The sequence below is a fragment of the Pocillopora damicornis genome, chromosome 4 (assembly GCF_964200805.1).
Source record: "Pocillopora damicornis chromosome 4, jaPocDami1.2, whole genome shotgun sequence".
Classification (NCBI taxonomy): domain Eukaryota; kingdom Metazoa; phylum Cnidaria; class Anthozoa; order Scleractinia; family Pocilloporidae; genus Pocillopora; species Pocillopora damicornis.
In genome coordinates this window covers 28,927,293-28,939,521 of record NC_142673.1, presented here as the reverse complement: position 1 = coordinate 28,939,521, position 12,229 = coordinate 28,927,293, and the positions used below count along the sequence as shown (strand labels likewise).

Sequence of the window (12,229 nt, the reverse complement as noted above, 5' to 3'; positions counted from 1 at the left end):
ATGATCGATGAAAGAGCACTTACAGTCATGGACCACTCAAATCCAAAGTGATCACATAGTACTCCAGCTAGAACGGGCCCAATCACCGACCTGGAAAGAAAAAGTTGAAAAACATTTATAATCCATTTCAAGCGTGGATGTTAGCGTCTGCCCTCCCTCAAATCGTTGCTGCTTTAGCAATTAAAACAAAAGAGATAAAGAGTCAATAAAAAAGTGCACATACCCTAAATAGTACATACAAATGTAAATACTTGACACAAGCGCGTTTGTGAAGGAATCATCGGGCATTCCATCTTCCCTGAGAGGAAAAAAGAAGCAGCAAGCAAGTACAAAAACATGATTATAAAAAAAAGTTAATCAATAAAGTTGACTTCTAATAACTAAACACTCGCCAATTCGAACCTCTTGCTAACTCGAACCAAACCGAATTCTCTGGAAATCCACCATTCATTTACTGTGACTTAATTCTAGATAATTCGAATGCTGGAAAAAAAGAAAGGACTCTTTTTTACTTTATCTTAAAGGTTCGAGTCATCGATCGGGGTCGCTGTACTCGTTAAAAATAATTACAAAGGTTCACAAACAAAGAGGAAGGAGGGAGGACTTAATTACACTAATTTAATAGTTAAAATGCCAAACATACCCACTCAAAATCATTCACAAAAAAAGACACCGACGTATAAGTGACATCGAAAATGAAAACTCATCATCTCTCACTTTCAAAGTTCTCAAAATTGTAATGTAATATGTCAAAGAACATATTCCCAGCTATCATGGCGACGACGAATCTACCCGGGGAAATTAGGGTATAGCTCTGTGTATTGCTGTTAAACTAGTAACGCCTTTTGTGCCCCCCTTGCATTGGTTGTTGTATTTACTTAAACATTGGTACTTACCTTAAAGTTTTAATGAGTTCAGGCATGATGGGTACAAAACCAAGAGCACCAGAAATTCCATAAAGGAACATTGCTGGAATTAGCAGCCAAATCGTCCTGCAAGAACAGCGGAATCGAATAAGTTTTATCATTAACATAACATTTCTCAAAGGTGACTGAACCTCAGATTTGGATCGTTTTGGAGATAGGCGTGAAACTTGATATTCGCAGCCACAAATCTATGTTGTACAAATTTCTCAGAATATTGAAGATCGTTTTTTTTACTGGTACTTTTAATTAATATGATAATGAAAATATGCAGAATGATTGGTACACATACTTAGCTGGTAAGAACGTAAGAAATGGAGCAGGTCCCACCAACAGATGTCCAATGAGAAGTACAGTAAAACCTGCTATCATCATCGTTCGATAACATTTCTGCAAAGAGATTTTTTAAGATATGAAGTTCCATCAAAATCATGCTTTTATTTTTAATACATTGCATACCAAATCACACTGGAAAGAGCTGTTACCATGAGTTCTTAACAACACAGCTTTCGGAGTGGATGATTTTTTTCTCTGAGTTGACGCCTCGAGTTAACAATTCAATCAACTAAATCGGAGGTATAAATGGTAAGTTTTGTCATTAGAGAACCTACAAATATCGAAGCAGAAAATTTCTGAGAAAACTCCTCACAGCAAGACGTCACTGAAAGTCGCTATTTTCCCCCAGCGCTCTTTAATGTTTAGAATTCATTCCCTAGCCTCTGGGGAAGACACTTTTGATTGAAACGGAATGGACTCTGTCAGTCACCAAGTTGAATTTCGTGAAATTGAGTTTGAACATGTCATTACCCACTTCATAATGCACTGGAAACCCCGCCCTGTCCCCTACCATTTACCATAGGAGAAAAGGAAACCTCACAAAAAGAAGTCTTAGTTTCCCCACCGGCAAACGCTTGTCTTGTTAATGAAAGTTTTTGGAGCGCAGATTTGGTAATTGTGATGATGCCAGACCCCGATGCAAAGTTAATTTTTGCTATGCTAAAGGGAAACTTACCGTTTTATCTCCTATGTATCCGACCAATGGTGCTAACAGGGTGTAAGTCGCAGCCCAACAAAGAAAAGCAAGACCAACATTTGCTGGATTTTGACCCATCTGTGAAGTGAATATATGCCAAATGGACCATTAAGCCCAACTTTGAAGACAGAAGACTTTAAAAGTTTGGCGAACTCAATTTTCCAAAAGGAATAATAAATCGCATTTCGTTTATAAGCGCTACAATACGAGCGTTATTTGGCCCGCGAGAAGGTCTGAGTTCTTGAGAGAAGCAAGCCGGCCAGCGGTCAATTTGGGGTCTGCCAGATCCCAGCAAACCTGTCTCAACTCGTCTCTAATTTTCCCGCCTGCAGAGATATGCACGTCCGGCAGCGTTAACGGTGAGGGCCTGGTCACAAGCTAATTTCGATCAAATGCAGACATTCCAACCCTCCCGATTTGATCGGGAGTCTCCCGATTTGATGTGTTGCCTCCCGCTCTCCCGATTTTTATCAGGTTCTCCCGATTTATCATAAAATTCTGAAAACAAGGAAAAAATTGCTTATGTTATAAGTACTTTTTGCGATCTGAGTGTAAAACGTTACTTTGCTGTTGTTAATCCATCTTTTCAGAATCTAAGACCTTAAAGAAAACCACAGAAATGATGTCAACATGCTGGAAATGCCACTTGAGAGAAACTAAATTTGCAAAATTTCCTGGGGGGGGGGGCATGCCCCCAGACCCCCCTAGAAGCTCGCGCCGTTGGCGCTCATCTTAGCGCCTTCGGCACTAAAAGAGTCTCCCTATTTCTCCTCAAAAGGGGTTGGAATGTCTGCAAATGTCGCATAACGGAAACCAAAGTAGTAACAACGTCCAATTAGAGGAAATAAAAATGTCACGCGGAGCTAGTAAGGAATTGGAAAAAACAAGGAAGGAACCTTTGTGAGGGGCGGGAAAACGACAGTGACAAAGTCGTAATAAGTTTAGTTCTACCTCCAAATAGTTGGCGTGAGTTTACCGGATCACAAGAGGGAAGTCAAACAGAACTAACGAAATCCTGAAGTACTCATATTCACTTTTGAATATTCCTCAAGGTATTGCGTCAAGGGATTCTGTTTGATCAAACCATCTAGTTGACAAAGCATGTTCTGTGACAGAATAAAACATTATATGTCACCTCAAAAAGACCTAACATGATATAAAAGTAAAGGTCGTAATTGTACCTCTATCAAGTGAGGCCCTAAGATAGGTTCAGGGTAAGAAAATGACAAGCCACAGACGACAAAGCAGAGAGCTGGAATAAAATGACAGGAAAAATTTAGACTCTCATTTCGGTAACTCTTAAACAAATGTAAGAGCTCTAGTCTCTAAGACATTGTAACTTAAAAATAGCCCCTTCCCTTGTGCTCGGCAACTTTTGAGCAACTTTCAGCGTTTGGAGCACTTTTTGAGTTTTGGCAACTTCGAGCAACTTTTGCCACTCCGACAACTTTTACAAAAATTACATTTTTGTAATTTTGTTAATGTTTATCAACCTTTCGAACGCATAAGCTATCACTTTACAACATTTATCTAATACCTATAACGGATAATCAGCTATAATAATGCACAAAAAAAGCCGGTCGTCTTTGTTTCTTTCCTCGTTATGAACGAAAATGGATGGTGAGAAGCCACCTTGCTTACTTTCTTTGCCAATGCATTTGGCTTACAGCAAGAATCCGCCCTCCAAGATTACCCTAAAGCTTCGATTTAAAATGACATATAACAGTGCAGAGAAGGTGTAACAGTTTGATTTCTAATATGGTTTTAGACTCTAGGAATGCAATCAATATAGAGCTGGTGTCTTTTAAGTTCTCTGGTATCTTTCGGCAAGACATCAACTGAGCCACGTGTTTTTGTTCGTTAGACATCCACATGAATGTTCTGCCAAAAGAAGTATTCTGGCCACCCTCAACTCAGGGTGCATCAGTAATCACATTATTCAGTAATATTAACTCTCCATTATCCATTGTCAGAAAAAATATGTTAAATGTTAAGTGTAGTCATGTACTTACATAACATGAGTGCAGTTGGAATTTTCAGCACTTTTAACCTGGATATTGATTCCTTGTCATCTTTTTTCTTCTTTTCCTCTCCTGGTATATAGTTTTTAAATAACAATTATCCATGCTATATTTCAATAGAAACTTCTCAAGAACGGACTGGTATGGCTCAAAACTACACTCAATACAGTAAAGGAACTCATGTTTCTCATTTTATATCCATAGCCTGAGTAAGAGGAAATCGGCAAAAAGTTATGTGGCCCCAGCGCTGACTTTCCTTTCAGTTAAATGCTTTTGACTCACACGATCATAAAGGATGGGCTTAACTTAAAATACGGGCTTTTTAGCGTTTTTCCAAATCACCAAAATGTGCAGCTTATACGCGGATGTGGCCAATCCGCGGATAAATATGGCAGTCTATTAACACAGGCACCATAAAGGGGTAAGTTTCTAAAGAAAGATCGTTCTGACGAAGGGCTAACGCTCGAAACGTTAGCTATTTTACCCTTTACGGTGGCTAATTTACGTTTTCAACCCAGTTGTTAACACTAAATTACCTGCAACACAGGCACCAGTCCACCTTGCATTTTCATGTTGGTGGATAGAATTATATTTCGTAGAAAAGGTTGTGCTTGTTCATCTCGGTAAAGTTCAATAAATATAAAGTATTATCACTTGTCTCACGATGTGGTCACTTATGATGTGAATCGCGACGTTTCGACTGCATATTACTCGTCTTCATCAGGTCGAATGGTCGAATGGTTTCGGGTTTTCTTATAAAGTATAATGCTCCACTGTGATTGATTGGTTTTTTTCCCACAGCTGTTATTGGTTTGTTTAGATCCTCGATGTTAGTGAGTTGTTCGCTCGACGGTTCGCTGTTGTACGACTCTCCGGTTGTTGTGTTTTTTATCTTGGGCATCCGCGATTCAGGAATTCCTATTCCACTGTCCCTGTTGATGTTGTTAGGGTGAAGTCTTATGTGAATTGACTCTTTGATCCTACGAGTGTACCAGTAAGGATCACGATCAATAAACTTAACCTCATTCCAAAGCGATTGGTGTCCGGTGTTGTGAGCGTGCTCTGAAACGGCGGAGGTCTGGGTACGGGCTAGCTGCGATTCACATCATAACTGACCACATCGTAAGACAAACGATAATACTTTATTATTATGGAATTATATTTGTTTACCAAACTGTTTGCTCGAGAGCAATGTCACATGTCTCCTTGAAACGATTTTGAATGAAATTAATGTTGATAGGAGGCGCATCGTGTAAAAAAGGTGATACAGATACCTGTCAAACATGACTCAAGTGTCAACTGAAAGATTGACTGACTGACTAACACGTCCAATCACTCCTTCATTGACTTAACCATTTTTGAAGCTGAACACCTTTTACACAAATCAAATGCCTTTTAAGAAAATGACTGAGATACTTCAATCAGTAGAAATTTAGATTGTTAAAAAAATCTGAAAATCAAACCTTTGCCAAGTGTCAAGGCTAAAATTGGAATAACAGCAATCATAGTTCCACCCGTAACAATGAAGGAAAGTTTAAAACCACCAACCTAGAAACAAGATCAACTGAGATCAGAGATTATTAATGATGTTATTTTCCTGCATCTCAGATTACCCTGTTACACATAACTTTATTTCTCTACTTAGCATGCTCTGTGGAAAAAAACCGGGGTAATTAAGTGTTCAACCTCACTATGGTGTGAGCGAGGTGGTCAGTTGAGGTATTGTCTCTTAGTCAACACAACCAATGAAACCTGGCCAAAAGCAGCGAAGACGGAAATTTAAGCAGTGGCAGTTTTGGATGTTATTTTGACATAACTTTTAAGTTGAATTTTATACATTAAGAGATGCTTTTTAAATCATATTCACGCGATATATTACAGGTAATAAATCAATTAAGGACCATGCCATGTACATACCGTGTAAAGAAATCCTCCCATGACTGGACCAAAGGCATATCCGGCTCCAGTAGCTGTCTCCGCCACACCCTAGAAAATAATGTTGCAAGAACTTTTTTCTTATTTTGCCTTAAAGCTGCTCTAACTTGTAAATCGACAAGATCGAAATAAGCCTGCAGTAAATAAATCAGGAAGGGAGAAAGGAACAAGGGAATGCATGTACCACCTCCATCGCATACAGTTTTTACTTGCTCCAGGCTTTACTCGATCTTATCAAATGAATTCAATATGACAGCTTCAACACTCACGAGGAATATTGAGCATTAGCTCGCCATATACCTGCTATGCAGACTAATTCTCAATTTACATTAACTGTTAAAATCGACTCTTTAAATTCTAATAATTTTTTAACAAAATGGAGGTACCGGTAGATTAGGTCACCTTCTGAATCTGCCTCTGCTAAATCTTATTCAACGACCATTTATTCCAATTATTAACTGCAATTTATTTACTGTTATTTTAATAGAAGCTAACATTATTTACAGTACTTAGTAACTTTGATGAATAAATGCTATTTTCATGCATTTTTTTTTTGATTAAGGTGACTCTGAACCCTATTGAAGCAGACATCACTCAGGGAATGTCATGACAAGTCCCACTTAGGGGCTGATATCTTTTTCCAGGCAATTTATAGAGCCACTTTAATTATTACGCAAAAAATAACTAAAAGCATTCATTCATCAAAGTCACTACGTCATATAATAACCTAACATTTCTCTGACATAGATACTTTTTTTTATAAACATATTAGAAGTTACCATATCTAATATCTTCATGGCAAGGCTAAAAATGTATTCATTATAAAATGTAGTTTGAATTCAACAAACAAAATCCCACATACTGAAACCGTTCCAATATTATCTGGATATTTTCCTAATAAAATGGACATTGCCGAGGTTTCAGCTGCAGCCCCTCCAATGGCTGATGTTGCTCTTAGTATGAAGGAAACAGTTATGAACGCATCCCGATCTACAATCAGGTCACAAAATCTGAAAGATACAAAAGCCACAGATATTCTAGGTCTTGCTCGTAAAGGGGCAAGACCTAGAATTCGAGCAGTCCTCCCTTTTTGGTGAGGTCCGTCGCACGAGTCCAAAAAAAATCAGGGGAAAAAAAAAACAATGATGCAAGGAGCCCTTGGAGTGAGGCGCTTGAAAAAAGGGAACACAGACTAAAAATCCAAGAGTTTGATTCCCGCATTGCGCTCTCAACGCAAAAATATGATCGGCCATCGGACGGTAATCTGTCAACAAGTGGTTATATATATCAACGCTTGTCAACGCTCCAGATTAATCATGGCTGATGACCTGCAGGTTTCAGACAATTCTTTCGCTGAAACCAGAGCACACTAAGGCGCCTAAAGCTCTTCTCGCTGGAAAGGACGTCCCGGCAATTTTGCCAACCGGCTTTGGAGAGAGCCTTATCTACCATGTGTTTTTTCAATTTTTAGAAAAATTCCGACTGCCGGTCATGGTTCTCAAAGAACTAAATGACCGGCAGTCGGCAGCCCACCGCACGCAGTGTCAACATTCTGAGCCCAGTGTAAATCGAGCGTCAGACATGAGATTTTTAAATCACTTCGCGATCGTTGGAGGCCATTTATAATTGCAAGCACACACACAGCAAAATGCGTTCGCAATGTGGGAACGAATTTTGTAAATTAGAGTTCTTGACATCACCCGAGCGTTGCGACGATATGAAAATTGATTGGTAATTAAGATAAGGAATGCCATTGAGGTTAAAAGTCACTCACCAGTGCAAGTTCAAACTCTTTGGCTTACGCTGTAGTCCCTTCCTCTACGCCTCACTCCCAGAGTTCCCCGCGGCGCGCTAACATAAAATCTTTCTTTCGTTGAATTGTTTTTACTCGCGCGACGGACTTCGCCAAAAAGGAGAGACTGCTCTTAGTCTTAGCAAGATCTTTGGCTTGAACTTCTTATTTTTTCACTTTAGGTCTTTTCAAACTTAATTTTCAACACCATTTCAAATTGACTATCTTTCACATTAATCAGCATATTTACTTAGCTTGCTTAAGTATTATCTAGTTTATCAAGCCACTGGAAAAGTGTACATCTAAGAGTTAGTCTTTTCACTTCCAATATTGACCAAAGAGAAATTTTTCTTCACAATATTATAATTTCAAGCAGAAGAGTAATGAGAAGAAAGAAGGATGACGACTTAAGGATTCATTGTATAATTAAATACAGAAATCATACTTATTAAAATCAGCGTTTTGGCTCACCCAAATATAACCAATGATCCCCCACAAAGAACAAGCCCTGAGTAGAGAACAAACTTAGGGCCATATTTTGGTATCTGCAAGTGATACAAATTGCTCATCAGTAAGTAATTGTAAAAAATCTCGGAATACAATTGCTGATTCAAGCAGAAAACTACATATAAGTAAGTTGTGGCCTTGTGGTTCTAATATATCATTATGTTAACCCTTTACACCTCAACATCAGCAACCATATTCTCTGAAGTGTTTTCTGTAGATTTATTTGGTACTGAAAAGAAGAATTTATCAATCAAAGCTTCTCAGGTCGGCAATCGTTTCCTTTTTTCTCATGATGTTAAAAATGACTCATCAGTATTACTGTAAGGAGATTTTAGGCGATTGTCACTATTAGGATTTAAGGGTTTCAGGATGCAAAATGTACAATTATCATTGATAATAGAATATTATTTGTTCTAGCAAAGTAATCTGTAAAATGAAAGTAAACTGTTTCAGGTTCTGCCTTGTTGAGCCTATTCTGATCTGAATGAGATGAAGTTATTTATCATAAAAATTAACACTAAAATAAAAATGGTGGAGTATTGAATCCGAAAAAGCGAATAGTGGTAAATATACAAATAAATGAATTAAATATTCTAACTATCATGGGTACCCTTCAGAGTCAAATACTTACAAGAACTCCACAAAATGGCGAAAAGATGAAAATCACAAATGAATAAGTTGCAAAGATAAGTCCCACTATACTTTCAGACACGCCTTTTCTCATTGCCTTTAAGTAAACAGAAAAAAAGAGAAACAGTTATACAATAAATCACAGAAATCTTGAGACAAATTATGAAAATGGCATTGGAACAAATATCAGTATTTGTACTTGGCTCTAGATTTAATTATTGATTGGAAAACCATGCACAGTAGCTGTCCTTACCCCAATAAGTTCCTACTTTACAGTAACCATCCTTAGACCCCCGATAAGTTCCTACTTTACAGTAGCCATCCTCAAACCCCCAGTCAGCTCCTACTTTTGCCACTTTAGCCCTTTGCCCCACTCCTCTCCCCTTAAACCTCCTACCACGACACTGTTCCAGGTATATGTGGTGAGTCTTTTGCCCTGAGTGTACAGATCAGTCTTTTGTTTTCATTTGCTTTCATGGGAATATAGAAGCTTGTGAAAGATATTATTATAAGATTATTATAAGCACCGCTGTGAGGAATCCTTGGTAAACCACCTCTAGAGGAATACTGTAAGCTTGAGGTTTCCTCTTTCTCGCTAAGTTGGAGGCCGTCAATTTTCAGGCCATTTTTCTGATCACCGGATAGAATCACTAAACTGATAGTCAATTTAAGCTGAATGGATAATACTCTGACTAACACAAGGAAAATTATTTGCAACCCCTTTATGAAGGTTACTTTTCAATGGTGTTTATTTATAACAATAGTAATAAGAAAGTTAAGAAAAGTGTTGAACGTATGTGTTAGATCTGGGTCCAACTTCCCACAAATTCCTCACACAATTCAGATTTCTTTTCTTCAGTCAAGATTTAGAGTGACTTTTAGCTGAGAGTTGATTCATCAGATGTTGCCTGCACTCAAGGCATGAAATTGTAACGTGATCCAAGCTAGTTACATGACGCTTAACGTAGCACCACAACGGTGGCAGCAAATACTCCTTCACTTCCTTGAGATTAAATACAAGAAAGGCGAGGATAAGTTTTCTCGCTGACAGCAGAGACTTTGCACCTGAAGTGAACGTGTCTGAGTTTGTCCACGAACTGAAGAAGATCGATCACGAGGTCTCGCTTCCTTCCGTGACGTACGATGGTATCAAATTAAAAGTGCATCAATGGAGTATCCTGTCCTCTAAGAACTACGGTCGGTTATACAGCGCAAAACCCTGCTGCCGATCGCAGACAGCTCACTGAAGCCCCGCTGTAACATGGATACCGATCAGCTAACACTAATAGGAACTGAAAGCAGCGTCAACAATATTATTAATAATTATGATTTTTAATAAAACGTCAACGACTATTTGAAACCCTTTTGGGCGCAGGTTACTTTTCAAATAAGGTAATTTGTTTATAAACTGATTTGATAATGTAAATTGGCCACCGTAAAGATTTTCGAAGCTGACGTTTCTAGCGTTACCCCTTCGTCAGAACGCAGATATACAGAAAATGAAGCTACGCTATTAGTGGGAACATGGTGAGGAGAAAAGCAGGAATAAATTAGTTGGATGAAAAGCGGTCGTTGATACCGTGGGGATTAAGAGTGCCGATTTGAAAGATAACGTTTTACCTTAGAGTTTTGCCGCTTTCTACTCAGAATGATTAGGGAGATTTAAGTGTCTAGCGACTGGTTTAATTTGGCTGGCTCCTTGTCATTTCTTTCTACATTGCGAAGGTGTTCTCGGAATCGGTCACCCAGTCATCTTCCTGTTTCACCAATGTATAACTTTTTGGAGTAAATGCAAGTTATGCAAAATATATCATTGGAAAAGGTGCACGTAAAGTGCTCAGTAATCCTAATGGATCTCTTGGGCCCCGACAATTTCTCTACGTTATGAATGAAAGGACAGGTTTTGCATCAAAGTAAAATACTTCGGTTACCAATCAATTAAGGAAAACCTGTGAACTTTGGGAAACGTCATTATACTGCCCAGACAGAAGTACATCATTATTCTTCAGTATTGAATATTGCTAACCTTTCTAGGAAATAATGGTGATTCACATGCAGAACATGCTTAAAATACCACAAAGTGGGCAATACTGATAGGGATGATAACAAATATGTTTCGAAGAGTCCAGAGTCAATTAACTCCAAAGATACAATCTGAGCCCGAGTTCTGCACTTTCCTGTTGGATTGAAGGCTGTTGCTTGACGAGCCCTTCCTCTGGTTAGTAAGTCAAATCTAATTTGGACTACTGGCATTTTCCATCAGAATTGATAACATTATCAAAAAAGTCAATATCTTTTTACAACTCATCTGAGAGCCAAATTTAATACTTTTTAGAGGATGTTGACATTGATCTAAGAGGAAGGAGAACTATTCAAAGGCTTTCCATCACATCTGGCAAAATTGAAAAAAAATCCTACCATACTATAATTTCATCAGGTGTTTTCATAATATGTGACCACAACACGATAATATAAATCAGAGTCTAATGTATAATAAAACCCATGATGCTCTCCTGGCTGCAGACGTAACACTCCTAGATTTGATGCTGAGAAATAGATCGAAATTTTTTTTTTTTTTTTTTTAATGTACATTTACTTTCACCTTATCACCTGTTACCTTAAAAATGAAATGTATTAAGCACCTCAAGAACTAAAATACTTAGAAACTTAGAAATTAAATTATCTCAAAGTCAAAATACCCATGTTTCAAATCTATCGATGAAAAATGCTATTTTTCCCATCCTTTTTTCACCACAGTCAATAATACGTTGACAGTGAAATTATATCCCTTTACAACTAACAAATTTTTGGGTAAATGATTCAATCTACTTAAAAGGAGCATCCGCAACTCTAACAATCTTTTCGAGGATAGCTCTTTGTTGATTCACCACAGTCAATAATACGTTGACAGTGAAATTATATCCTTTTACAACTAACAAATTTTTGGGTAAATGATTCAATCTACTTAAAAGGAGCATCCGCAACTCTAACAATCTTTTCGAGGATAGCTCTTTGTTGATTTAGAGTTAAAAACAATTATTTGATGACGAGCTAGTGAAATATTAAACTGTGAAAGATATTACATTAATTTACTAATATCTTGTGATTACTTACCAATATAGACTTATTTCTAATATATTATTGATTAATGAATAAAAGTGCTAACCTCTGCAGGAAAGAATGGTGAAAACAAAGAGTATGAAACAAACACCATAAAGATGCAAAGACCATTGCTGGCGTAGATAACTATGTTGTGAAGAATGTGAAGAATCCTGGGTGAATCACCTCCGGAGGAACACTTTTCCTCTTTCTCGCTGATTCGGGGGCTGCTAATTATCAGGCTTTCCTTCTCACTGGATCTAATTTCGGAACTGTCGGTACTGGTCAT

At 37.9% G+C, this 12,229-nt stretch overlaps 1 protein-coding gene across 1 annotated transcript in view; it reads right to left on the bottom strand.

Annotated features, from left to right (window-relative positions):
* LOC113682835 (MFS-type transporter SLC18B1) overlaps positions 1-12,229 on the bottom strand; it is a 14,857-nt gene extending 2,628 nt beyond the window's left edge. Inside the window, exons 1-13 of the mRNA XM_089204286.1 lie at positions 12,008-12,229; positions 8,843-8,938; positions 8,176-8,249; positions 6,775-6,922; positions 5,895-5,963; positions 5,441-5,525; positions 3,969-4,049; positions 3,138-3,208; positions 1,936-2,034; positions 1,216-1,313; positions 897-992; positions 224-298; positions 24-90 (exon numbers count right to left, since the gene is read on the bottom strand). Of these exons, the coding sequence (XP_089060412.1) occupies positions 24-90; positions 224-298; positions 897-992; positions 1,216-1,313; positions 1,936-2,034; positions 3,138-3,208; positions 3,969-4,049; positions 5,441-5,525; positions 5,895-5,963; positions 6,775-6,922; positions 8,176-8,249; positions 8,843-8,938; positions 12,008-12,229 (1,281 nt within the window). The remainder of the gene's footprint in view (positions 1-23; positions 91-223; positions 299-896; positions 993-1,215; positions 1,314-1,935; positions 2,035-3,137; positions 3,209-3,968; positions 4,050-5,440; positions 5,526-5,894; positions 5,964-6,774; positions 6,923-8,175; positions 8,250-8,842; positions 8,939-12,007) is intronic.